The following is a 26,413-nucleotide window of genomic DNA, read 5'->3' on the forward strand; positions in this document are numbered from 1 at the left end:
CACCAAGCGGCGGGGGAGCGCGGGGGGGGATGGAGGGCGGCGGCGGGGCGCTGGGGAGCGGGGCGCGGGGCGGGGCGGCCGGTGGGCGGGCGTCCGTCCTCCGTCGCGCTCCGCGGGGCCTCGCTCCCCCGCTTCTGCGAGCGGTTTGCTGGCCGTGGTGCTCGGCGCCGCCCGGGAGCCGTCCGCCCTGACCCGGAGCCGAGCGTAGCGCGCGCGCACTTGAGAATTGCCAGGCTGCAGACCCCACCTGGGGGCACCGACCTGAAGGCTGGGGAGCGGGTCCCCGAGGCCAGGGCCGAAGCTCGCGCGGGCGGCAGGCAGCCAGCACCCAGGGGGCGGAGCGGGAGGGGGGCTGGGCAGCCCGGGGCGGCCGTGGGGGACCCGCTGACGCCGCTCTCCCGAGCCGCCTCCCCGGGCGGTGTCGGTGACACGCGGAAACCCAGGGCGCCACAGCACAGCGCGCTTCGCCAGGCCGCGCCCCGCTGCTTTCCGAGACCACCCACCTCACCGACTGTGCGGCTCTGGAACTCGCCCTTCAGCCCCTAATCCATCTTCACGACGCATGGCCCGGGTCCGAACGACGCACATGCAAAGGATGCCCCACGTCGCTGGTCGTCAGGAAGAAGCCGATCAAAACCACAGTGAGCTGTCCCCTCGCACCTGTCGGGACTGCTAGTCTCGAAAGTCAAAAAGACGGCAAGCGTTGGCAGGAAACGGAGGCATTGAAGCCTTATACGCTGTGGATGGGAACGCAGACGGGTGCAGCCACCGTGGACGGCAGCGTGCAGGATCCTCGAAAAGTCAAAAAATGGAACTACCGTGTGGTCTAGCAATCCCTCGTCCCGGAGTCAAAGGAAGCAAAATCACCGTGTCAAAGAAACGTCTGCACACTCACGTTCATTGCAGCTTTATTCACAGTAACACGGAGGCAACCTAGGTGTCCGTAGATCCAGGAGTGGATGGACAAAGTGTGGCACAAGTGGGTGCCCCCTCCACACACACACACACACACACACACACACAGAGAGAGAGAGAGAATGGAATATTATTTGGCCTTAAAAAGGAAATCCTGCCGTTGGAGACAATATGGATGAATCTGCAGGACATTCTGTTAAGTGAAATAAGCCAAACACAGAAAGACAAATACTGCATGAGTATACGGACATACAAAATACAGAAAACAAACAAAGCAAAACAAAACAAAAATATGATTGGACTCATTGTAGGAGCACTGGTGCTTACCAGAGGCCACGGGTACGGGGATAGGAGAGAGAGTGATCAAAGCATACAACTTTTCGATTATAAGGTGAATACGTTATGCAGACCTGATGTACAGAAGGATGGCTACGCTTAATCATAAGATATCCTATCCTTGAAATTCTAGAGAGTAGGTCTCAAGTGTTTTCATCACATACCCACAAAGAAGATAACTGATTGGGACCGTGGTTATGGAATTTGCTCCACCGTGGTACTCATTTCACAATGTATACCTGGGTCAGAACATTCTGTTGTAGACCTCGAATATGTAGTGTATCAGTCAAAAAGAAAAAAAAAAAAATGTAATCACTGCTGAAAAGAAGACAGAAATGGGTTTTCCGTGCTGTGTCCTAGTGCCCTGCCGGTCACAGCTAAGCTTCAGCAGACACCTGTTGGGAGAACACAGAGCCCTCAGTGAATACAGTGAAATCAAGGGAGCAGAGGCACGGCTGGAGCATCCTATTCACCGTCTGCAATTGCCTGAGGTCAAGTTGTGGCGCTAGGAGAATGCAGTCTTCCGACTCCTGGATTAAATCTACCCGCGTGATTGGTACTATTACTGCCATCTTTATGGTTAGTGTTATCACACAAGTCGTACAGGTGCACAGAAGGAAACGTAGAGAATACTGATAGGCATAACCGTTCCAAAAAGTATTTTTGGGTGCTTTGGCTACCACCTGCCCCTCGGAGGTCACCTAGCCCCGCCCATTGCCCCGCCCCCACGCCCCTAGGGGCGCAGGCCCCGCCCACCACCGCTCGAACCGGAAGCGCGCTGGGCGGCCGGCGCGCACTGGGCATGCGCGGAAGCAGTCCGCACGTCCGGCGCGCGCAGGCGCCCAAGCCCCAGGCAGCGCCGGGTCCAGTTTTCCCTTCCGGTTTGCGTCCACCTTCTGCCCGGAGTCCGGTCCCCGCTGCAGGTGACCCGCTCCCCAACCCCGGGGGCAGGGGGCAGGTGAGACTCAGGGCCTGGAATGGGGGGGTGGGGGGCGGGTCGTCCGTAAGCGCAGCCCCGCCGCCCTGACCCCCGCGCCGCCCGGGGGACGCTCCTCCCTGGGTCCCCGCGGCACAGCCCCCCCGCCCCCCGGTGTGTGCAGCCTGAGCTTCTGGGGGCTCGTCCCTGAGACCCCTCTGGGGGTAGGAGGGCTCGTCCCCTGGAGTCTCCCCGCGGGTGCTGCCCCCTGACCTCTCCGGGGAGCCCTCCTGCCCGTCGGGCCGCAGCGCTCAGTGATGAGCGGCTTGCCCCTGGATTGCTGTCCTGTCGCCCGATGTGACCTGCCCGGCCCAGCCCTGGGGTTGGGACAGTGAATGCGGCTCTTGGTGTGAAAGTGGATGTTGCCTGTCCCCCCCCCCCCGTCCTGACCCTTCCAGAGCAGTAGAGAGTGCGCCCGTGAAGCCTGAAAACACTTACTTTAAAAGAAGAGCAAGGCTCCAAGATAGGCTGAGACGCGTGTGTGCCTCTCGCTTGACCACAAACCCTCAGCCCAGTGGCACTGGACTAGCTTCCACCCTCCGCGGCCGCCGGAAGATGCCGTGTCCTTGTATCCGAGTACTCTCCCCCTGGCTTCTCTCCATGAATTCGGGACAGTGCAGAGTGACCCGTGAGCCCAGCCCACCGTGTGGGGCGGCAGCGGGAGAGCGGAGTGCCAGGAGGGACATTGAGTGAAGGCAGGGTCTTCACTGTGTCCCCACGTCCTGAGACGTCCCACGGGATCCTCCCGAGTCCAAGGCAGCGAGTCGCGTCTGTGCTTCCTTAGTAAAGTCATCGTTCCTGTGCTGATGTACAAGTAGCTCCGTGGGGTTTGGACGTGCCCTGTGCAGCGGTTCCTGTTGAATTTCATGACCCCGGTTTACAGACTGGGAACGCAAGGTGAAGAGATTAAGTCACTTTTCAAGGGTCACTTATAGCAGCGAAGCCAAGACACAAGCGGTAATTCACAGCTTGCGTTCAGTCCTCTTGTCTGACTCACCTCCGCTGCTCTGGACCATGTTCCGTCCTTGCAGCCTTCAAGGAGACAAAAGGCAGAAAGCTGTCGGCATCAAATGCTGTCAGCATGCCTTTGGCCCCATCATTTGGTTTTCTCTGCATAGTGGAGGTAATAGTGGTACTTTATAGGTTGGTCCTGAGGATTAAGTGAAATAATTAGTGTCAAGTGCTTGATCTGTAGTGGGTGTTCTTTACGTGGGGGCTTTGTAAGTATATGCTAGTTAGATTTCCACAACATGGCATATGTTTTCATGGAAATAGGGTTTACGTTATTGCAATCTGGTAAAAAGATCTATAATTCCAGCCTCACGTCCAGAAAGGGAACCAGAACGACTGTAGTTTGTTCTTAGTGAATTGTTCTTAATGAAATTCCAGTTCTCAAATAATCGCTTAAAGTCAGTACTTAAGAACAGTCGTAAGGTGGGACACCTGGGTGGCTCAGTCGGTTAAGCATCTGACTGACTCTTGATTTCAGCTCAGGTCATGATCTCAGAGTTGTAGGATTGAGCCCCGGTAGGGCTCCATACTGGGCATGCAGCCTGCTTGAGATTCTCTCTCTCCTCTCCTTCTGCTCCCCCAACCCTGCTCATTTGTATTTTTGCTCTCTCGCTCTGTGTGTGTGTGTGTGTGTGTGTGTGTGTGTGTGTGTGTGTGTGTGTCTCAAAAACAAAAACAGGGATCCCTGGGTGGCGCAGCGGTTTGGCGCCTGCCTTTGGCCCGGGGCGCGATCCTGGAGACCCGGGATCGAGTCCCACATCGGGCTCCCGGTGCATGGAGCCTGCTTCTCCCTCTGCCTATGTCTCTGCCTCTCTCTCTTTCTCTCTCTGTGACTATCATAAATAAATAAAAATTTAAAAAAAATAATAAAAAAAATAAAAAAAAAAAAACAAGGGACACCTGGATGGCTCAGTGGTTTAACATCTGCCTTCGGCTCAGGGTGTGTCTGGGGTCCAGGGATCAAGTCCCACATCAGGCTCCCCACATGGAGCCTGCTTCTCCCTCTGCCTGTGTCTCTGCCTCTCTCTGTGTCTCTCACGTCATGAATAAATAGATAAAATCTTTTAAAAAATGATCATAAGGTATTAAGGACATCATGCAAAGCCCACTCACCTGAACATAATGTCCACTTTCTCTGCTAGCATTTTGATGCTAACATAAGCTAAAAATCATGTCTATGATTTAATAAGATGATTAAGCTGATAATTGGAATAATGATTTATATTCCACCGGAATCAAAAACAAATACATGTGCTTTTCCTTTTTTTAATGTGAAGTATAAAGACCACATGTAGCATTCATGGAAGACGTAAAGATCAAATGCAAACCTTACCCAGTCTGCCCACCAGCAGAAGAAATGGACAGTTGCCAATGGCTTGTTCATGTGTCCCTCCCTAATCAAACCTTCTCTTGCCACCACCTCCAGCCCTCTCCCCAAATGAATTGGGTATTATCATCACCTTGCTTTTGCACTTGTATTCCTACAACAGTATATTTAATTTACAAGGTTTTGAACCTTATACAGAAAATCATGCTGCTTATTTTTCTACTCATTCTTTGTTGCAAAATTAGATTTGTGAGGTTCAAACACTGATGTGTTAAGTATAGCACGGTTCGTTTGTTTTACACTTGATGCTCCATTTTTAATATACTATTTATTGTGTCTATGGGCACATAGACACAATATGGGCTTGTTTCCAGGTTTGTTTTCTTTTTTTTTTTAAATCTTTGGGAGAGGACAGGTATTTTATTTAAAGTTGCTGTTTATAAGCATTCATGGTTCTAGCTTATGGTACCATGTGAGGAATTCCTCTGTGATACGTAGGTCATAGAACTGTTTATTGTCTTAACCAGTACTCTTGAGAGCTCAAAGAGGTACTTAATTTTACAGTAACCGTGGGTGTGCAATGGAAGTGTCCTAGGAAAATTAAAATGTATGGCATGAGTCACAGGAAACATGCTTGTGAAATGTGTGTCCCTCTCAGCCTGTTCAGATCTTTGGCCTATTTTTCTGTTGGGTCATTTATTGTCCTGTTGAGTTACAGGAATGTATTCTGTATTCTTGATATTAAGAAATCTGACAGTACCAAGTGTAGGTGAATGTGTTGAACAAGAATACTTCCACACTGCTACTACGTATGTAAATTGGTACAAATACTTAGGTAGGAAATTTGACGTTTTCTAGTAAAGATGAAGAGATGCATTCTCTATGACCCAACATACACACAATGTTTGATAACGTAATATACAAACTTACACGTGTACGCCAGGAGACATGTACAAGAATATTCTCGATGGCACCGTTTATACTATCAGAAACCTAAAAATACCTCAGGAGTCCATCAGTGGTAGATAGGGAAAATTAAGCCAAAAACTGAAAAATCTAAGTAATGTGTTAAGGAAGTAAATATTTGGAAGATTAAAGAAAAACAAGAGTATGACAAATTTCAGGAGAGTACCCCAAAGGGGGTGGGAAGTAAATATTAGAGTGTCTCAGCCACTTGTTATAAATGCTGTTTCGTATCCACTCAAAATTTGTTAAAAGCTATTTATAGAAATTGCACCTTTAGAAGAGAAGGGGAAGACTACAAGAAAAGAACCTTCTAAGGTCTCCTGCTGAGAAAAGAAAATGTATACGTGAGCTCTTCCTTTCTGTCCAGGATCTCTCCATCCCCCCAGCACCATATTTCTTTTTGCCTCGTGTACGTGTGTTAACTACCTGGCTTTCTCTCTGTGTCACTCCCCGGAACACGGGAGTACCGAGTTACCCTGGGACCTAAGACGCCGAAACATGCCCTGAGTAATGGCTCCTGGTTTGCAGGACATTTCAACACACCCCTTTGGCCGTGGTTTTTAATAAATATGTAGTTTATATTCAGAAATTGAGATCAGGGCACCTGCGGGGCTCGGTCGGTTGAGCGTCTGCCTTCGGCTCAGGTCATGATCTCAGGGTCCTGGGATCGAGCCCCGCATCCCGCTCTGCACTCAGCAGGGAGCGTGCTTCTCCCTCTCCCTCTGCCCCACCCCAGTTGCCCGTTTTCTCTCTCTCTCTTGAATAAATAATTTTTTTAAAGAAATTAGGATTAGTAATATAATTTTTACTCTGGAGTGGACAGGATCTTTGTAAACTTTGTCACTAGGAAACATTGATTTTTCTAATTCAGTTTGGATTAGAAACAAAGTTTCTGAAGAAAATCAAAACATAGTTACAAACAAGCATTGATGTGAAAGAATGTTGATTTTTTACTTCCCTTTCTTCCTTTCAGAAGATTGTTACTTTAGAAACATTTTAGGTAAATTGGTAAACAATTGGCTGTGTCAGGGTTTTATCCTTTGCCTAATTGCTCTGCAGAAAAGTTATATTTCCACTCTTGATAAATAAGCTTCCCTCAGAACTCCCCTAGGAAATGTCATTTCTAAAAATCTGCCTATTTCATAGACTTTTTTTTCTAAAAAAAAAAATCATAGTTTCAATCTGTTTCTTTAATTACTGCTGAAGCAGTTGTTTCTTGCTATAAGTATCCAATCCACATAATGAGTGGATCTTGCAGAGTGATTCGCTTTCTCTTATTCCAGTGTCTTGTGGGAAGTAGCTCAGCGTTGTCTGTGGACAGTCTTTCCTACGATATCCCCATTTTTGTCTGTCTCTGTAGCTAATATACCTAAGTTAACTTTGGCAGTTATTTCTGTTTAAGAGTAGAACTTTCTCCACCTTTCCCACTATATAAAGAAAACACTCTGATTTTGCCAGTTCTGATATTCTTTACCTTTTCCTGTAATTGTATCAGACCTTTTCTTATATCCTACATTATTCTACGATCAACCATTAATGTGGCGTTGGCGTTGGAATTTCTGGAGTTACAATCTGAACTGTTTTGGGTTTTTTTTTTTTTCCTTCTTCTTCTTCTGAGAGGGCCTCAGAACCAGCAGTTGACCCAGCTGTGGTTACTGACATCTCCCAGGTACCAGGCACTGTGCTAGGGGCTGGGATAGTTCAGTCCTCATGAGGGTTAGTCAGGAAGGACCAAACTCCATTTCTGGAAGTGTCATTTACCACCAGTAAGACTTTTTTAAGATTTTATTATTAAAGAGAGAAAGCATGAGTGAGGGAAGGGGCAGAGGGAGAAGTAGACTCCCCGCTAAGCAGGGAGCCCAATGCAGAAATTGGTCCCAGGACCCTGAGATAATGACCTGAGCCAAAGGCAGACACATCACCAACTGAGCCACCCAGGCACCCCTACTAGTGATTTTATTCTTTTAAATATTTTAGTTTTTAGTAATCTCTACACACAACCTGGGGCTCAAGCTCACAACCCCAAGATCAAGATACATATGCTCTATGGACTGAGCCAGCCAGATGCCCCACTACCAATGATTTTGGATGAATTCACTGCTCTGATTCTCAGTGTCCCCTTCTGTATATTAGGGCACTGATGGCATCTCGTTCAGCTACCATAGAGGTGAAATGAAGTCGTGCTTGTTCCCATGGCTTTCCTGCCCAACCTCTGTTTGCTATACAGAGAGGACCTAGGGGAAATCCCTACATGTGATGCCACATCCATTTTTTGATGTTCCCTAAGCAGCCTTCAATCCGCCTTGCTGTGAGACATTACCAGAGGAGCTTTTGTTCCTTCTTCATTTCAGGTTTGACTCATTTATAGCTAATCAAATGAATATATAACAAATGAAAAATTAGTAACTGACTCTGCTGGACAAGAAACTCCTCTACTTTATCTACTTTAAAGTCATCTTGTTTTTAGATTTCAGGGTGACTAGGCTATAAAAAGGAAGGACAGCTAATTTGGAATACTGTGAAAGCGTTGACAAAAATACTCTCATCTAGAGACCAGTTAAGATAGTTTTTAAAGGTCAAGAAGGCATTTTTTCCCCAGAAAAACCCTCATCCTAATTGGACTTTGTTCATTGTAAGAATAGAACTATACAGTAGGTTTTGCTCAAAAAGTTCTTCAAGAAAAGGAGCACCTTGTTTCATTCTGTGGCCTCTACCATCCAGCGTGCACCTAGCGATTCAGCTTTAACCAGCCCTGGTTTCCCTGCTTACTAGCAGCACAGCTTTGAGCAAGCTACATGACCTCCCTGAGCATCAGCTTCCTCGTCTGCAAGATGAAGGAAATGATAGCAGTTGCATCACAGGGTTGTTCTGAGGACCAAGTAGGAACATATACGTAAGACCCTTACCAGAGTGCCGAGGACAGTGCATCGGAATAATTGATCTGGTTTGCTGTCATTAGCAGGAGTGAGCATGCCCCCCCCCCGCCCGCCGTGAGTGGGCCTTTGTCAGCGTACAGTTTTTCTTTCTCTTCCATTCAGACAGACGGTGTCCCAGGGAGGATGAGGAGATTATTACAGGTTGGAGTGTCTTGGGGAGGCCTCATGGAAGAGAGGGTCTATAAGTGAGTCAAAAAGAACAAATAGGGTTTGAAAGGCTGGAGACCTCAGCCCCATTAGGATGGCTAGGACCAGCCAGGAAATAAGTGTCATCAAGAATGTGGAGAAATTAAAACCCTTGTGGACTGTTGCAGGGAATGTAAAATGGTGCAATGACTGTTTTCCATAAAACAGTTTTTTGGTCACTCAAAGCATTAAAAATAGAAGTGTTGTATGATTCAGCAATCCTACTTCTGGGTACATACCCAGAAGAATTAAAAGTAAGAACTCAGACATTTGTACACATGTGTTCACAGCAGCAGTCAGAGTAGCCCAAGGGTGGAAGCAACACAAGTGTTCATCAGTGGATGAATGTTTAAACAAAATGTGGTATGTATCTACAACGGAATATTATTCAGCCTTAAAAAAGAAGGAAATTCTGACAGGCTGTAACATCAGTGAACTTTGAGGGCAATATGCTAAATGAAGTAAGCCAGTCACAAAAGGGCAAATACCATAGTGTCCCACTCTTGTGAAGTACCTAGAGTAGTCACATTCCTGGAGTTATAAAGTAGAAGGCAGTCACCGGCTGGCGGTGGGGACGGGGGTACTGGGAAGTCATCGTTTATGGATACGGTGTTTCAGTTTTACAAGATGGGAAGCGTTCTGAGGATGGGAGGTGGATGGTTGCACAACGATATGAATGCACTGGATGCAGCTTAACTGTAAACTCAGAAATGATTAAGATGGTTCTGTTACGTGTCGTTTACCATGATCAACCGATCAGTAGGTGCCTGGACAAATGGAGTCTTTTGAAATTTGAACTTTTTGAATATATAACTGGAAAACATTTTTTAATAGACTTTATTTTTTGGAGCAGCTGTCAGTTCCCTGCAAAATTGCACAGAAGGTCCAGAGATCTCCCGCATATCTTTGATTCCTCCACCAAGCAGGACATCTGTTACCATCACTGAACCTGCGTTGACATGTCATTATCATACAAAGTCCACAGTCCACATTCAGGTTCGCTCTGGGTGTTGTGTGTTCCGTGAGTTTGGGCAAATGTATAATGATGTGTATCCACCATTTGCTTCTTAAATTTAAGAAACGGTTTTAACAGGAAGGTTAAATCAGCTCAACAGTAAGATAGAAAGCTGATGGGATTGGTTCATATCTGTCTTTGCTGCAGGGGACCATGGAGAACGCTAACGGCACCGAGCAGAGTGGGACTGAGGACTCGCTTCCGGCCCAGGAGCAAGCTGGGAGCACCACTCTGCAGGAAGAACCGGGGCAGCTGCTTTATCATGAGGAAACCATTGACCTCGGTGGAGACGAGTTCGGGTCTGAAGAGAATGAAACTATATCGGAAGATTCTAACAACTTCGTGGATAAGCTTAATGAGCACATGATGGAGAGCGTCCTCATCTCTGACTCCCCTAACAATAGCGAAGACGACACAGGTGACCTCGGCTGCTTGCAGGATGTAGTGGAACCTGCAGAAGGCAACTCAGGTCCCAGACTGGAAAGCCTTGTGGATGAAGGAGCAGTGGACACCCTGAGCAACAACAGTGCGAGTGACGGGGAGGGGGTATCTAAACACATCTCTGACACGACCCCCGACTCTGAGCACAAAGAAGTCAAAAGTGTGCCCTCCTTGGGAGAGGAGGGTGCAGAGGACCTGGGCCCAAGGGATGAGAGCAGCCTCCCAGAGGGACCGGGGTGCACACCCCCTGCAAGGCAGTCCCCTCCCGCCGAGGAGCCCGTCCCCGTGTGCACTATTTTCAGCCACTCGCTTCCTGCCCGCTCCCAGCCACCTCTGCTCCTGCGGGACGGCTTCGAGTCCCAGATGGTGAAGTCCCCGAGCTTCAGCGGCGCCAGTGACACGGTGGCCAAGACCCCTCCCCAGGCAGTCCAGCCAAGCCCCAGCCTAAGTAAATTTTTTGGCGATCCGACCAACACGAATTCGTTGGCCTCAGACTTTTTCGACTCATTCACAACTTCTACTTTCATCTCCGTCAGTAACCCCAATGCCGGTTCTTCAGTTCCAGAAAAACTGTCTTCACTCTCGACCCCGGTGGGTGAGAGATCCCCAAGTGTTGCCGAGCCTTCTCACTCCCCAGGGATCGAAAAATCAGAATCCGGTGTTTGCACAGCTTCCCTAGAAATTCCTCAGTCTCCAAAACCGTTTTCACAGATCCAGGCTGTGTTTGCAGGGAGCGAGGACCCCTTTGCCACAGCCCTGAGCATGAGCGAGATGGACCGCAGAAGCGATGCCTGGCTCCCTGGGGAGGGGACCAGGGACGTCCTGATTTCATTGGCAACCCAGCAGTACAGCACGGTGTTTGTAGACAAGGAGAGCCTCACCATGCCAGGCCTCAAGTTTGACAACATCCAGGTAGGTGCAGGGCATCTGTAGAGGGGCGCTCGCGGCAGGATGCCTCAGGGGCCTCTTCAAGTTCCTCTCCGTCTCTCTCTTTTCCCTCTCACTCCCACCCCCCTCCCTCATATGTATGTCACATAAATACCTTTCAAGGACTGAAAATTTCTCATTTTGAACCCTGTGTTATGTCACTGGTTAATTTGGAACTCTGTTGATTTCCCTGATGTGATGATTTAAGGCACTAAGCAGTCTTAGAAGTAACTGTCAGCCAGGTAGATAGTTACATCATACTTCTTTGATGTAGCTGCGAGCTTCGCATGGTTAGGTTGTTTGTGACATTTAACCTTCAACAAAAGATTACCTTTTTTTTAAATCTGGGGAGTGGGGATCCCTGGGTGGTGCAGCGGTTTAGCGCCTGCCTTTGGCCCAGGGCGCGATCCTGGAGTCCCGGGATCGAATCCCACGTCAGGCTCCCGGTGCATGGAGCCTGCTTCTCCCTCTGCCTATGTCTCTGCCTCTCTCTCTCTCTCTCTCTCTCTCTCTCTCTCTCTCTCTCTGTGACTATCATAAATTAAAAAAAAAAAATCTGGGGAGTGTATTTGTTTAGCATATTATATCCCCAATGTAGAGTTTTTATAGACTCATTAAGAAAAATATGGATGGCCCCACAAAGTAACGAATCACAGAAATATTTCAGTGTTCTGTATAATAAATGACATAGAAAAGTTTAGTCTCGCAATCAGAGATGGTACGATTATCTCCATTTTCCATTATCTAATTAGGCATTTCATTCATGATTATTTCTCGCTTGCTAAAGCTTGGGAAAATAGCCTGCCTCCGGCAGCCCTGATGGGACTATAAATCAGTACAAACTTTTTTAAGTAAAATTTTTAAATCAACATCCAAATGTGCATATTATTTGATCCAGAAATCCCAGTCTTAGGAATTTTTTTTTTAAGATTTTATTTATTTATTCATGAGAATACACAGAGAGGAGAGAGAGAGGGGCAGAGACACAGGCAGAGGGAGAAGCAGGCTCCATGCAGGGAGCCCAAAGTGGGACTCAATCCAGGGTTTCCAGGATCACGCCCGGGGCTAAAGGTGACACTAAATCGCTGAGCCACCCAGGGCTGCCCAGGAATTTTTTTATAAGGAAATAATGTCACTGGTATACAAATACCCAGCTTTTGGGATGCCTGTCAGAGTGTGGTTTATTATTGCAAAGCATCTAAAATAATCCAAAAGCCCATTGTCAGGAGGCTGTTTGAATACATTTGACTCCTCTTTAGGTTGAAATATTTACGTAGGTATTAGCAATAATGATAATAATGATACAGCGGCGCCTGGGTGGCTCAGTCAGTTAAGTGTCTGCCTTGGGCTCCAATCGGGATCTCAGGGTCCTGGGATTGAGCCTGGCATTGGCATCGGGCACCCTGCTCAGGGAGGAATGTGTTTCTCCTCCTCCCTCTACCCCTCTTCTTCCTCCTCCCCTGCTCATGCACTGTCTTGCATGTGCACTCTCTCTTTCTCTCAAATAAATAAAATGTTTTTAAAAATAATAAATCTTTAAAAATAATGATAGAGCAGAATTTTTAATGAGGTTCATACTGTTAAATTTGAAAAACTGGATATGAGATGGCATCTGGCACGCATAGTACGGTAAGAACATATATAAGTACGTGTAACACGTACCTATAAAATGAGTTCGTCCGATGTCGGCCACAGGTAGGATCATTAGTTGTCACACGGCTCAGTGTGTGTGCGGGGGCTCACTCCCGGCTGCTGGCCTTGGGGCCTGCGTACGTCTGCCCTCCTGGAACTGTCTCCAGCAGCCCTCTCCGGTAAGCACATGGCCGGCCCTGCACACATGTGGCTGGTCAGGAAGCCCAGGGCGTGGGATGCATGGTGTGGCATTGGTGGACTTGTGAGCCCTGGGAGAGGGGCCACGCCAGAGATGCGCAGCCGTTAGCTGTTTTCTAGGGATCTAGAAATCTAGAAATTGGACCCTGTAGGCTTCGGATGGCAGTCTTGACCGAGTATTCAGGTACCAAACGCACATTTACTGTGCGGGTACTGTTCACCAGGCATTGTGCGGAGCTTCCTTCTCCACTCTCTTAAGAGGAATGTACTGAACATAAGCTTACTTTTGCAGGATCTTGTTAAAGAATTCCAGTTATAGACTCTGAGTTTGGGGGATACTTGGACGTGCAGCATTTGATCTGTATACTCACAGATTCCTCCCCCACCATTCCCAGGCCCTGTCTGGATCCACTGTACCTGGGGTGGGGGCGTTTACACTTCTGCTTCAGGTTTCTTCCCTCCTCCTCCCCCTTCCCCTTGTGGGGGACTTTGTGCTCTGCTGCTAAGTTCCTGGAACCTCAGGGGGACTGGCCTTTTGGCCCTTCCTTTCCAAACTATCTGTTGTTTGCAGTTTGCTTCTCCTACTGATTGTAATTCAGGGGAAAATTGAAGGTTGCCATGGAAATGACTTCGCCCAGGGGTTCTGGGGTACATTTGGAAACATGTAGAGGTGCTTCGCTCCAATTGCCAAGAGGTCTGGGGTGAGCACATGGATGAGGCCAAGAATGCTAAATAGCCTGCAGGCTGGTTATTGTCGGACCAGAAAAATCGTGCTGGCCCAAATGGCAGTCATTCTTGAGGCAGGAAACACAAGCCCTGGAGGTCGGGACCAGTTTCCCCTGGAGTGAATCAAATACAGAGCCCCTGTCATAGGTCCTCCCTTGCTGCCAAGCTTACCTCCACAGTTCCACTTGTCTAAATGTGAGACAGTCAGGACCCTGCACCAGTCAGCATGGGTTGTGGAGCTTCTGCCATCTGGGCACGGCATGGAGAGGCCACCCGGACCTGAGGAGAGCATAGGGAGCCCACCAGGGCCAAAGCAGAGCATGGGGAGCCCTCCAGAGTCAGGGCTGAGCACGAGGAGCCCTCCAGGGCCAGGGCAGAGTACAGGGAGCCCTCCAGGGCCAGGGCAGAGTGCAGGGAGCCCTCCAGGGCCAGGGCAGAGTGCAGGGAGCCCTCCAGGACCAGGGCTGAGCACAGGGGGCTCTCCAGGGCCAGGGCTGAGCACGGGGAGCCCTCCAGGGTCAAGGGTAGAGTGCAGGGAGCCCTCCAGGACCAGGGCAGAGTACAGGGAGCCCTCCAGGACCAGGGCAGAGTACAGGGAGCCCTCCAGGGCCAGGGCAGAGTACAGGGAGCCCTCCAGGGCCAGGGCTGAGCACAGGGAGCCCTCTAGGGCCAGGGCTGAGCGCAGGGAGCCCTCCAGGGCCAGGGCAGAGTGCAGGGAGCCCTCCAGGGCCAGGGCAGAGTGCAGGGAGCCCTCCAGGACCAGGGCAGAGTGCAGGGAGCCCCCCAGGACCAGGGCAGAGAACAGGGAGCCCTCCAGAGTCAGGGCTGAGCACGAGGAGCCCTCCAGGGCCAGGGCAGAGTGCAGGGAGCCCTCCAGGGACAGGGCAGAGTGCAGGGAGCCCTCCAGGGACAGGGCAGAGTGCAGGGAGCCCTCCAGGGCCAGGGCTGAGCACAGGGAGCCCTCCAGGGCCAGGGCAGAGTGCAGGGAGCCCTCCAGGGTCAAGGGTAGAGTGCAGGGAGCCCTCCAGGGCCAGGGCTGAGCACAGGGAGCCCTCCAAGGCACAGCGTTCCTTCTTTTCTTTTCCTTTCTGTCCTTGGGGATGTTTTCCATACCTCCTGCAGTTCCCAGTAATTGTTTTGGGAACCTCATGCCAAATTGAAATTTGAACGGAGAATAGTTCCCAGAATACCTCTGACTCTCCCACACCTGTGTCTCTTCCTTAGTATATTATCCTTCAAAGACCCTTTCATTCCCAAGACAGAAAAGAAAATATATGGTTAACCTTGAACGGACTTGCTGTGTTTGTTTGCCCGAAGATAAAAGGTTGGTTTCTCGATTAACTTTCTGTGCACACCAAGTGTTTAAAACCACCTTGGATTTACCTATTAATAAGCTCCTCCTTTGCCGCTGTTATTACTGCAGAATTGTTCATAATCAGCTTTCTAAGACACTTACATTTGATTTTTTTTCCAAATTGCCTAATTAAAAATTACCTTCCTGAGGGATAAAACTTGAAAAGATTTTTAATTTGTTTCTTTATGAGATGACATCTGTGGCAGTCGAAGCTAAGGTAGAAGCCTAAAGGTGAACGTGTAACACCTCTGTACTCGAGTGGCATCAGAAGGAGGACACAGCGTTTGCAGCTTATTACGGCTGCACGTGATCTCTGTTCTCAAAAAAGTAAATGGAAAGTTTGTAGGGAAATGGTAGTTTAGAACTTTTCAGAATGGAAGTAGACAAACATTTGTATGATGCTTGTTCACTTAAGAGAGAGAGAGAGGAAAAAGGCAATAAATAAATAAAATAGAAGCAGCAGAATTTCAGTGGTAAAGGTAACAGGGCGGTGAAGGGGAAGGAGATGGGATCGGGCCCCCTGGCGGACATCAGAATACTCCAGCCTGTGCTGCGGGACTAGAAACTGGCGCACGGACGTGGAGACTGGATCCTCCCACCTCCCTTTCTCATTCTCTTCCCCAGTTCTTGCCTTCTCCTTTCCGCAATTTGGATCTCACAGGAATCCCCTCAGGGAACCCCACACAATCCATGTGAACGCCCCTTTCCTGGGCCATTGCAGGTCCTGTGTCAGGAACCTCCAGGAAGCCAAAGGCCTACCTGTCCTGCAGGGCTACCAGCTACAGATTTTCTCAGTTTTAATTAGTCTGCAAAAAGCATTTATTTCATCTTCGCTTTTAAAGGTTATTTTTTCTGGATATGCAATATGTTTACAGTGTAAAATTCAAGGTTTGGTTTTTTCCATTCATCGTGTTAAAAATGCCCTTCCATCATGTTTTGGATGTGAAGTTTATAAAAATCTTTATTTTTGCTTTTCTGTGCCCAATGTACGTGTTTTCCGCTGGTTTCTTTTAAGATTCCCAACCCTGTCTCCTCACCTCAGCAAGCTTGCCACGCTCTGCTTGGGACTCTTCACACTGTGCTCCAAATGTGCCTTTGAGTTCAAGAGTTCAAGTCCTCTGTCCCCTTGTCTCAGACCCCAGCCCTCTTCTGTGTCTGAACACAATCGCTTCATCCCTTTTCTCACACTAGGACAGTCCAGTCTCAGTTACTCTGTAACAGACAGAAGCAGAAGTCACCGCCGCTACTTTTGTTCACCACCCTTGCAAAGGGTTCCTGAGCTCCTTTTGCTGAACTGAATTAAACCATGGGAGTGAGCCAGGGAAGTCGGGGGGAGGCCAGCCCAGGCCGTTTTGTGGCGGCCTCACACTGTTTTTTCCCTGTTGAAGCATTCTCTCAAATTCTGATTTGTTTGGGCCTCACAAGAAAAGAGGGTTAGATTTGGTTTTGTTTTTACAGCTTTATGGAAATATAGTTCACATGCCGTACAGTTCACACGTTCAACCTACAATTCACTGGTTTTTAGCATTTTGACAGAACTGTGTAACCATCACCATAGTCAAATCTTAGAATGTTTTTATCTCCCCAAAAGAAGCCCCAACCCCTTCAGACTCACTTCCCATCTCCCCCTCCCACAGCTCCAGGCAAGCACTAATCTCTGTGTCTGCGGAGTCTCCTATTCTAGGCATTAACTACAAATGCAGTCATACAACGTGTGGTCTTCATGTCTGGCCTCTGTTACTTAGGATAACGTTCTCAGGAGTCATCCATTTCGTAGCATGCATCAGGACATCGTTACTTGTTGTCAAATAATACTCCCCTTTATGACTATTTCACATTTTACTTACCATTTATCCCTTGATGGACATTTATTTCCACTTTTTGGCTGTTGTGAATGATGCTGCTTTTGAATATTCATGAACAAGTTTTTAAGTGGTCAAGTTTCCACTTCTCTTGGGTACATACCTCAGAGTGGAACTCCTGGGTTACATAGCAACTCTGGGGGTCACTTTTTTACAAAGATTAATTTATTTAAGAGAGAGAGCATGTGTGCACATGCGCAGGAGCAGGGGAGGGGCTGAGGGAGAGAATCTCAGGCAGACTCCCCGATGAGCGCAGAGCCTGATGCAAGGCTCCATCCCAGGACCCTGAGATCATGACCTGAGCCAAAACCAAGAGTCGGACACCTAACCGACTGAATCACCCAGGTGCCCCTGGGGTTCACATTTTGAGGACTGTCCAGACTATCTTCCAAATGGCACCATTTTACGTTCCACCAGACGGGGGTTTTGCTTTGTTTTTGTTTATCTGATGTGTTTGTTCGGGTGGTTTTGCTTACCCTGGGAGAGAGCAAACGCTGGAGCTTCTCCGTAGGAGCCGTGGCAGAGAGCAGAAAGTGCCTTGTGTGCTGGGTCAGGCGCAGGGGCCGCCGTCTCTTCAGCACCACTGCCCCGCGACCATTGTGTCTTCCGGTTTCCCAGACAGTAAAGCCTATATGCTATGAATCAGCTGCTCTGGTTTCCGTTTTGTCTTTGTCCATTAAAATAAAGAAGGGACTGCGGAACTGTCCCCACACTGCAGGGGGGTGGCAGCCCACAGCCATCTGTGAGCTGAGATCAGCCACTTGCTCTTGCATAAACACGTCTGACAGATGAGAGGCAGACATCCTCCCCGTTGCCTGCCCGAGTCCTGGCTCATTCCCCTGCCATCTCCCCACATTTCCTGCTCTGGCTTTGGATGTGCTGGTCCCTCACCTAAGAGTGTGCTTATTTGAAGGGCCCAAGGGTTCCAGGTGGGTGCCATCCCAGGTGCAGCAGCATACCTCTCAGAAAAATGCTGTCATGGGGGGGAAGTTTGATCTCCTCTCCTCTCTCCAGTGGCCATCAGAGGATGGGCAGGTAGGTGCCATGGCCCCTGTGCCATAATCACCTCCAGCTTAGTGACACATTTTATCACATCCCTGGGCTTTCATAGGTGAGATGTTTCTTAGTCATGCACACGCTCATGTATCAGGAACTTCCATGCTAACGAAATTGTTAACCAACAGAGAATTTTAAGGGCAAAAGATTTTTGCAGAGTCGTCTAATTAACAGAATGTTGCAAGGATGGAGAAGTTAAATTGGTCCTCCCTCTGCTGCATCGAGATGTGATTTTGCCCTTTCCCGGTTTGCAGCTCCTCCCACTCAGATAAAGCCCTTTGTCTGGTAGGAGTTCATTCCTGCAAAGCTTTATGGAGCCATATGGCTGAGCTCTTTTTATTCTGCCCTTTAATTGTCCCCCCTAGACCAGTTAGCCCTTCTGTGGCTCCAGCATTTGAAGCACTTCACCTCACTCTGAAAGCAGAAACATCATAAAGCTGTTGTTTCTCAGTTTTCGCTGCCCTGTAAGTGAGAGGTGTGGCTCAGCCTCTTAGCCAGAACCAGACTGGTGACCTGGAACCCCCCCATGCCAAGGCCACTGCTCCCCCTTTATCAGTGGAAGGGAAGCCGCAGCCCCCCACAGTACCTTTCAGCCTCGCCTGCATGCACCGTCCACCTGGTGGTGCTTTTTAAGTGTCCCCACTCTGGACGATAACAAAAGATTAGCCTTGCATATGTGTATGCCAAGGGTAGGAAACAATAGGAAGGGACCTGGGGCGCTTGTGAAATGTGCAAGGAACACAACCACACTTATTTTCTGTCCTCTCTGGCTGTGTATGTGCTCAGTGGCCCCTGCAGGATTAGCACTCACTGGCCTGCAGCTGAAAGCAGACCCTTTGCTCACGGGGATGGAGAGGTTTCTCATTCACCAGCACCGCCCCCACCTCCCCAGGTTGGATTTCTCCCTGGCCATTGCAGCCATCCGGTAATCCGGCCTCTCCTGGCACCTTGCCCTCTGCCCTCACCCTTCCATCATCCCTTTATGGTCTGTTCCACTTTTTTTTTTAATCTAGGTATAATTAACACATCATATACTAATTTCAATGTGTAGTTGTATACATTGCAGAGTAGTCACCACATAGGTCTAGTTAACATCCCTCACCTTACATAGTTACAGAATTACTTTTCTCGTGACAATAACTTTTAAGATATACTCTTTTAGCAAGTTCCAGATATGCACCTCAGTATTATTATGGTTGCACTGCTGTACATTAATCCCCAGGACTGATTTACCTGATAAGTGAAAGGTTGCACCTTTTGACCACCTTTCCCATTTGGGCCACCACCACTCCCCACCCCTGCCTCTGGCTGCCACCAGTGTATTCTCTGCATCTGTGAGCTTGTTTGGCTTTTTGGGTTTTGCTTTTTTAAGATTCCATCTAGAAGTGAGATCCTACAGGATTTGTCTTTGTCTGGCTTACTTCATTTAGCATAACGCCCTCAGGATCCATCCACATTGAAACCAATGACCAGATTTCATTCTTTCCTCTTATTTATTTATTTATTTATTCATTCATTCATTCATTCATTCATTCATTCATTCTTTTCTCATGGCTGAATAATATAGCACTGTGTGTGTAGGCTAGCCCTCCTTTACCCGTTCACCCGTGCATGGACACTTAGCCGGTCTCCAAGTCCTGACTGTGAACACGGGGGTGCAGGCATCTTTTCAAGTAAATGTTGTTATTCCCTTGAGTTAAGTTCTCAGAGGTAGAAGTGCAAGATTGTAGGGTGGCTCTGTGCTGACCCTCTGCGAACCTTCGTCCGGTCCCACTGCGGCTGCCCCATCCTTGTTCCTGGCAGCCATGCGGGGGCCGCCTCATCCACAGCCACTCCAGCGGCCTTCCCTCCAGCTCTGTGGGGCCCGCCATGCTGTCCCTATGGCCCCGACTGCAGACTGCAGGGCATCTAACCCCAGGGAGTCAAACTGTGGGGCAGGAGGCCCGTGTGTACCCACAGCCTGGCCGAGGACCTGAGGGGGTGGACAGTGCTTTTCTCCCACCGCAGCCCCCCCCCCACCATGGGCAGGAGTAGCACACTGGTGGCCTCACGGCCAGGGGCCACCCAGAGTTCCCCACCGCATCCCATCCCCTCCCCAGCTTGCTGTGTCTCTCATATAAACCTGGTCCAGGTGGTGGTAATCCACCCCTTCTCTGAAAGAAGAAAGAGCAATTCTAAAATACACATTTTATTAAAGGTTGTGATGTTTGAGCATCTGGGCAATTGAAGTTTTACTATACTGTAACCACATTTTAACCTCCGTATACCAATGGAGAAAAAAATTTCATTTAGTTACAGGTTCTGGTTAGCTGAGTTTAATTAACATTTTATTGTCTTGACATATTTTTCTTGCATTCCTTCAAGGGGGATGCAGTTAAAGACCTGATGCTTCGCTTCCTGGGTGAGAGAGCCGCGGCAAAGAGACAGGTCTTAAATGCCGAGTCCGTAGAGCAGACTTTTGTTGGATTGAAACAGCTCATCGTAAGTAATGATGTGTTTGATTTCAATATTGTTTTTTTTTATAAGTGCTGCCTTTTTTCATAGTATTTTCCTTACTGTTAATTACTTTGAATGTATTATCTAAAGCCCTTGCATGTAAATAAAATTTTGTTGAATTAGATACCAGTGCTGTGCAGAAAAGCATATTAACATACTTTGAATTTAAGATCAATTAGTTTAAAATCCATTATTTTATTTTTGTTTATGTATTTTTTAAAGATTTTATTTATTTATTCATGAGAGACACACAGAGAGAGAGGCAGAAACACAGGCAGAGGGAGAAGCAGGCTCCCTGAAGGGAGCTCGATGTGAGACTCGATCCCGAAACTCCGGGATCACATCCTGAGCTGAAGGCAGACATTTAACCACTGAGCCACCCAGATGTCCCAAAAATCTATTATTTTAAATGATCAAGTTGCTTGAAGCAGAATGTACTTTGATTAAAGATGCTCCATCAAATGCAATAACTAAAGATAAGTAATTTTTATGTTGTTTTTTTTTTTTTTGAATACTCTGTTTTCTCCACTTGGTATAAAAGGTTTATTATTGAGTGGGTGGGTACACCAAAAATGCATACAGAAGTCTTTGTTCTGCACTTCTACATTCAAGAGTAAATGTGACTATCCAGGTAGAGATGCAGTCTCAAATACTGATAGGAAAATATTAAAAGGCATAAAATATTAATAGGAAACTCTCTGAACTGCAGGCATGTTAACACAAATGGGTAGATGTTTCTGGTGGTCTTTGAACCCCCGGAAACTCTACACCCCCACAATTGCCTTTTCCTTGGTACCTTTTTTTTTTAAAAAAAGTATTTTATTTATTTATTCATGAGAAACACAGAGGAGAGAGAGAGAGGCAGAGACACAGGCAGAGGGAGAAGTAGGCTCCATGCAGGGAGCCCGACACAGGACTCGATCCCAGGTCCCCAGGATCACACCCTGGGCCGAAGTCAGTGCTAAACCCCTGAGCCACCCAGGCTACCCCTTCTTGGTACCTTTTATCCTATTTACAGAAGTATGTGTCCTCAGAAAAGTAACTAAGAATCACTTCTTTAGGTGGTTAGCAGATATTTTACACATAAAGCAACTGATGTTTAGGGGTGCCTGGGTGCCTCAGCCAGTTGAGCATCCAACTCTTGATTTTGGCTGAGGTCATGATCCCAAGGTCCTGAGATTGAACCCCATATCAGAATCCCTACTCAGCAGAGAGTCTGCTTCTCCTTCTCCCTCTGCTGCACCCCATGCTTTCTCTCTTTCTAAAATAAATAAGATTTTTTTTAAAAGCAATTAAAGGTTAATTTTTTTAGTAAATGTGAATCAAATGTTTCATTGGGTTTCTTTTACTGAAGTGATCCTGGAATTATTGCTATAACTAAGGAGCTTTGGGAAGGAAAGAGATAGAGATAGCCTGGTGTTTGTTTTTATTTTTTATTGGAGTTCAATTTGCCAACATATAGCATAATACCCAGTGCTCATCCCATCAAGTGCCCCCCCTCAGTGCCCGTTTGTTTTTATTTTTTTTTCTGTTTGTTTGTTTTTAAAACTTTGTTTTTTAAGTCATGTCCACACCAGTGTGGGGCTCGAACTCACAACCTGAGATCAAGAGTTGCATGTACTGCTTATTGAGCCAGCCAGGCGCCTGGAGATAGTCTATTTCTTTACTTTTTTTTTTTTTAAAGAATTTTTATTTATTTATTCATAGAGACAGAGAGAGAAAGGCAGAGACACAGGCAGAGGGAGAAGCAGGCTCCTGATATGGGACTCGATCCCGGGTCTCCAGGATCATACCCTGGGCTGCAGACGGCGCCAAACCGCTGCGCCACCGGGTCTGCCCGAGATAGTCTATTTCTAAAAGGGACAGGAAACAACTAGTTTTTAAATATTTGTATACTTAATCATTTGTTAATGAAGGGATAGGTCTTAACAGGTGCACATTTCCGTGGCTACACAGCATGGAAACTCATCACATGATAGACTCTTGCACTGTCGGGAGGGTAATTGTCATTGCCTTGAAGCAGCTGCTGTGATCCGTCATCATTAGGGTAGGCTGCGCGAGGGGGGGGGGTCACTTTGTAGTGACCAGTTGATTTTTATTTTTTTAATTTTTATTTTTCTGAAGTAAATTCTACTCCATACATGGGACTCGATCTCAGGACTCTAGCATCAAGGGTCTCACGCTCTCCCAGCTGAGCCAGCCAGGCACCCCTATAATGACCAGTTAAAAAGTACACACAGAGCCACATACATTCATGGTAACTGAATTGTTCCCACAGGCGATCCTTTTACCTTCTTTAATTGTTCATAGTGTTAATAAATATAGAAAGGGGCTTGGGGCTTTTTTTCATATATTGAAAATACATATCACCAGGAGAGATTTTATTAGAGCCCAACATGGAGACCTATTTAAGGTGGAAAATGTCTTTATAAAAAAAATTGTAAATACATGCCCTGGTGTTTTAATTATGTCCTAAAATAATTCCTGTCCTCTTTAAGATTAGAAAAGAGTCTTGAAATGTATTTTCCCAAATAATGTCAGAGCATTCTAAGATTGTAATTTACAGGGAAATGAATGTCATAGCCTGTAGAGGAGGATGTTTTAATCACTTTAATGGTATCATATATAGAGTTAATGATTCCTTTTGAGTTGTAGATGGGGAAAAGTTATGTACATAGCATTAGTTACTTGAGTGACTTTTATTGGACTGTTTTTCTCATCTTGTGGAAGTCATCGTATGCCTGTGTTCATTTTTTCAAATAGAGTTATATCTTATTTCCTAATGTAAGAAAAGTAATGTTTAAGTTTAGATCTTTTTCTCATACCAAAATAACTTTATTATCAGAGTTCTACATGTCATCTACAGTAATTATGAGATTTTCATAAGACTTTTTTCTAGCATTTAAAGTTTTATAGGGTATGCTTTAAATGGTAATTATAAAAATAATTTCTTCACCAAACACTTTTGACATCTAATATCAAAACGGAGGAGGATAAGCAGGAAGAGGACTAGGAAGTGGAAAAGAATGGAATAAAACAGCAAAAAGCACTCTGAGAAAGCACATAATTACAATTTCACATGGGCAGCATGTCATCAAAAGCTCCAGGTCCCAGGTTGCTGAGGTGACACCCCACTGTTTTGAAGGACGGAGTAGCAGCCTTTAGAACTCAGCACTGTGTTGGGTCGTCCTGGCCTGTCCTTTAAAGAGTCTCCTTCATCCACTCCCTCAGACCTCCTACCGGGCTCACCAGTCAGGCTGCCCAGAGCTGTGCGGGATTCCAGAAAGAGGAGCGAGCACAGGCCAGCCCTGGTCTCCTCTAGCCTTTTTCTGTTAACAGAGGCATCCTGGGCCTGCTAGGTCCTTGTCACCCCTGGGGCAAGTCCAAAGAATGAAAAAGAACATCAGAAAACTGGAGGCCATGCCCTTTGGAGGCTGGAGAAATAAACTGCGGGTATGCGTGCACACACACACACACACATGCCTGCTTGACATGCACGAATAGGGATGTGTCCCCAGGCCTTCGACATGGATGCTCGGGTGAGGACAGACACTGGGAAAGGGTGACAGTAGAATGGGAACCACGTATCTGCCATGGCAGCTGGGTGGGAGCCAAAGGCGGGTCAGGGAAATGACAAGGGCTCTGCGCTCCTGACACAGAGGTACCAGTGGGACAGGACAGAGCCCAAAACACACACTTACGTGGAAAGAACAATGTTACAGGTTACTTGGGAAAGGAGGAACTAATAAGTGATGCTACAGAATTAATGGGATATTCAAATGGGAAAAGTTAAAAAGATCTCTGTCTCTTAGCACACACAAAAATAAATTCCAAATAAATTAAAACAAGTATTTTTAAATTCCAGAAATAGAGTAGACTCTTAATGACTCGTGGTAGAAAAACATTTCTTAAATGTTTCAGGGAGAAATGAATGAATTTGACCACTTTAAAACTTAAAACTTATATGCAACATAAACACTGTAAACACTATTAAAAAGTGAGCCACAAGGGTGCCTGTGTGGCACATTTAAGCATCTGCCTGTGGCTCAGGTCATGATCTCAGGATCCTGGCATGGAGCTCTGCATTGGGCTCCTTGCTCAACGGGGAGAAAAATGGGCACATGTTATGAAGAGGCCTTTCAGGAAACCAGATACCTGCAGACGTGGAAACAGCGCTCATCCTTGGTGGGAATCACAGAAATGTGCGGTACATTTTAGCCACATGAGCATGGCCTAGGTGAAGCAGTGTGCCTCCTGGTGGGAGAGGGAGCTGGAATACCTGCTCTGCGCCACCCTCCACCCAGCATTTCCACCTGCAATCCCATGCTTTAGAAAAACTCTTGTACTGGTGCATGAAAGGACAGGTTCAAGGATGTTTGTTGCTGTATTGTTTGCATTAGCCAAAAATTTTATTTTATTTTATTTTATCAAAACCTTAGTGTTGAGCAAGAAAAAAAAAAGTTATGTTACATAGTTAAATCCTTTGGAACAGTTGAAATACATGCAGGAGAACCTCATTCAGCAGTGTGAGTAAATGTCCAGAACAGTGTTGAGCAATCAAAGCAACGTGCAAGGGCTGCTGTAACGTGCCAGCTTGTGTCAGTGCTTGAAAATGAGCCGATAATCCCTAAGCCACAGCTCTGCAAGCCAGGGGAACCCGGAAAACCTAGTTATTTTTGGCAGCAAAATCTGACCTGACCAGGCTCATTTGGTGCCTACCTCCTACCCCCCACCCTGCACCCTGCTCTCCAGGGAAGAGCAAGCACGGGGAGCTCCCTCCAGGCAGGGCAGCCCCCTGTGGCCTCAGCTCCCCTGCAGGCCCGTCTCCTCCTGCTTGGGCGCCCCTCCATCCCTTCGTGGACCTCCTGGCCTTGCCCACACCTATGCAGGTAGCCCCTCTCCAAACTCTTTGGGAAGCTCTGGGAGCCGTCAGGGGCGTCCCATTGCTGCCAGGCTCCTGGTGGAGAAGAGTCGTGCTCTTCTTGGTCCCGCAGTGTCAACAAAAATATCCCAGCCTGGGGGATCCCTGGGTGGCGCAGCGGTTTGGCGCCTGCCTTTGGCCCAGGGCGCGATCCTGGAGACCCGGTATCGAGTCCCACGTCAGGCTCCCGGTGCATGGAGCCTGCTTCTCCCTCTGCCTATGTCTCTGCCTCTCTCTCTCTCTCTCTCTCTCTGTGACTATCATAAATAAATTTAAAAAAAAAATATCCCAGCCTGGAAATCTTTTTGGTTGTATTTGTTTTTAAGTTTGTTTGTTTGTTTGTTTGTTTGTTTGTTTGAGAGAGACACAGAAAAGGAGTGAGCATGAGCAGGGGGGAGGGGCAGGGAGAGGGAGAAGCAGACTCCCCACTGAGCAGGGAGCCCGACAGGGGGCTGGCTCCCAGGATCCCGGGATCATGACCTGAGCCAAAGGCAGGCACTGCACAGACTCAGCCACCCAGGCGCCCCTGAAATCTTTTTGAATTACTGAAGGAAATTTGAATCATACACAAAGAACTACTTTTGTATCCTCTTATCAGGAAATAAAAAATTACTTGGAGAAACGTAAATTGTAAATGGTAAACTTGTCTGACAACTTGTTTGTGTTCTGTTTAAATTGTGATGTGAGGAAAATCTCTGCTAGCATGTGTGACCCCCAAACAGGAGATAATCCAAATCCAGCCTAGTTTCTAAAGGAGCCTCGCTGTGTCACCCACAGCTGGTCCTGGCTCACAGGGAGCCTGAGGAGCTGGATACGCCCTGAGCCCATCCGGCCCCTTCCTCTCTCCTAGGCTCCTTGTTCTCAAGGAGCCACCAGGAAGGGCCGAGGGGCACCCCAACCCCCACCACCTGCTGTGCCTAATTGTCTTGAGAAATTAGGTCATCCTGACTCCTGGAATATTGGCTGTCAGGTTAGTGTCAGTTTGTTGAGGTGTTGCTGCATGTCCTTTATAGACCATCAGCACCCATCAGCAGGTGACCTAGCCCAGTACAGAGCAGCAGCTGTCCCCGTGCGTCTTCTGTACTCACTCACCTGCGCGAGAATCGTATGGGGAGAAATCGTAATAGGAACA

General features: G+C 47.6%; 1 protein-coding gene across 6 annotated transcripts in view; it reads left to right on the forward strand.

The window, feature by feature from the left end:
* Positions 1-411: 411 nt before the first annotated feature.
* Positions 412-26,413, forward strand: part of TRAPPC12 (trafficking protein particle complex subunit 12) — an 86,663-nt gene continuing 60,661 nt past the window's right edge. Inside the window, exons 1-4 of one of the 6 annotated variants that reach the window (XM_055327641.1) lie at positions 2,130-2,209; positions 9,507-9,649; positions 9,816-11,021; positions 20,229-20,345. In XM_055327641.1, the coding sequence (XP_055183616.1) occupies positions 9,822-11,021; positions 20,229-20,345 (1,317 nt within the window). In that variant the 5' untranslated portion in view covers positions 2,130-2,209; positions 9,507-9,649; positions 9,816-9,821. Of the gene's footprint in view, positions 1,831-1,977; positions 2,210-2,366; positions 3,125-7,630; positions 7,883-9,506; positions 9,650-9,815; positions 11,022-20,228; positions 20,346-26,413 lie in introns of those variants that run through there. The other 5 variants (XM_055327638.1, XM_055327637.1, XM_055327640.1 and 2 more) reach the window with 5 other exon arrangements.

This window comes from Nyctereutes procyonoides, unplaced genomic scaffold (genome assembly GCF_905146905.1).
Source record: "Nyctereutes procyonoides isolate TBG_1078 unplaced genomic scaffold, NYPRO_anot_genome, whole genome shotgun sequence".
In the NCBI taxonomy this organism is placed as follows: domain Eukaryota; kingdom Metazoa; phylum Chordata; class Mammalia; order Carnivora; family Canidae; genus Nyctereutes; species Nyctereutes procyonoides.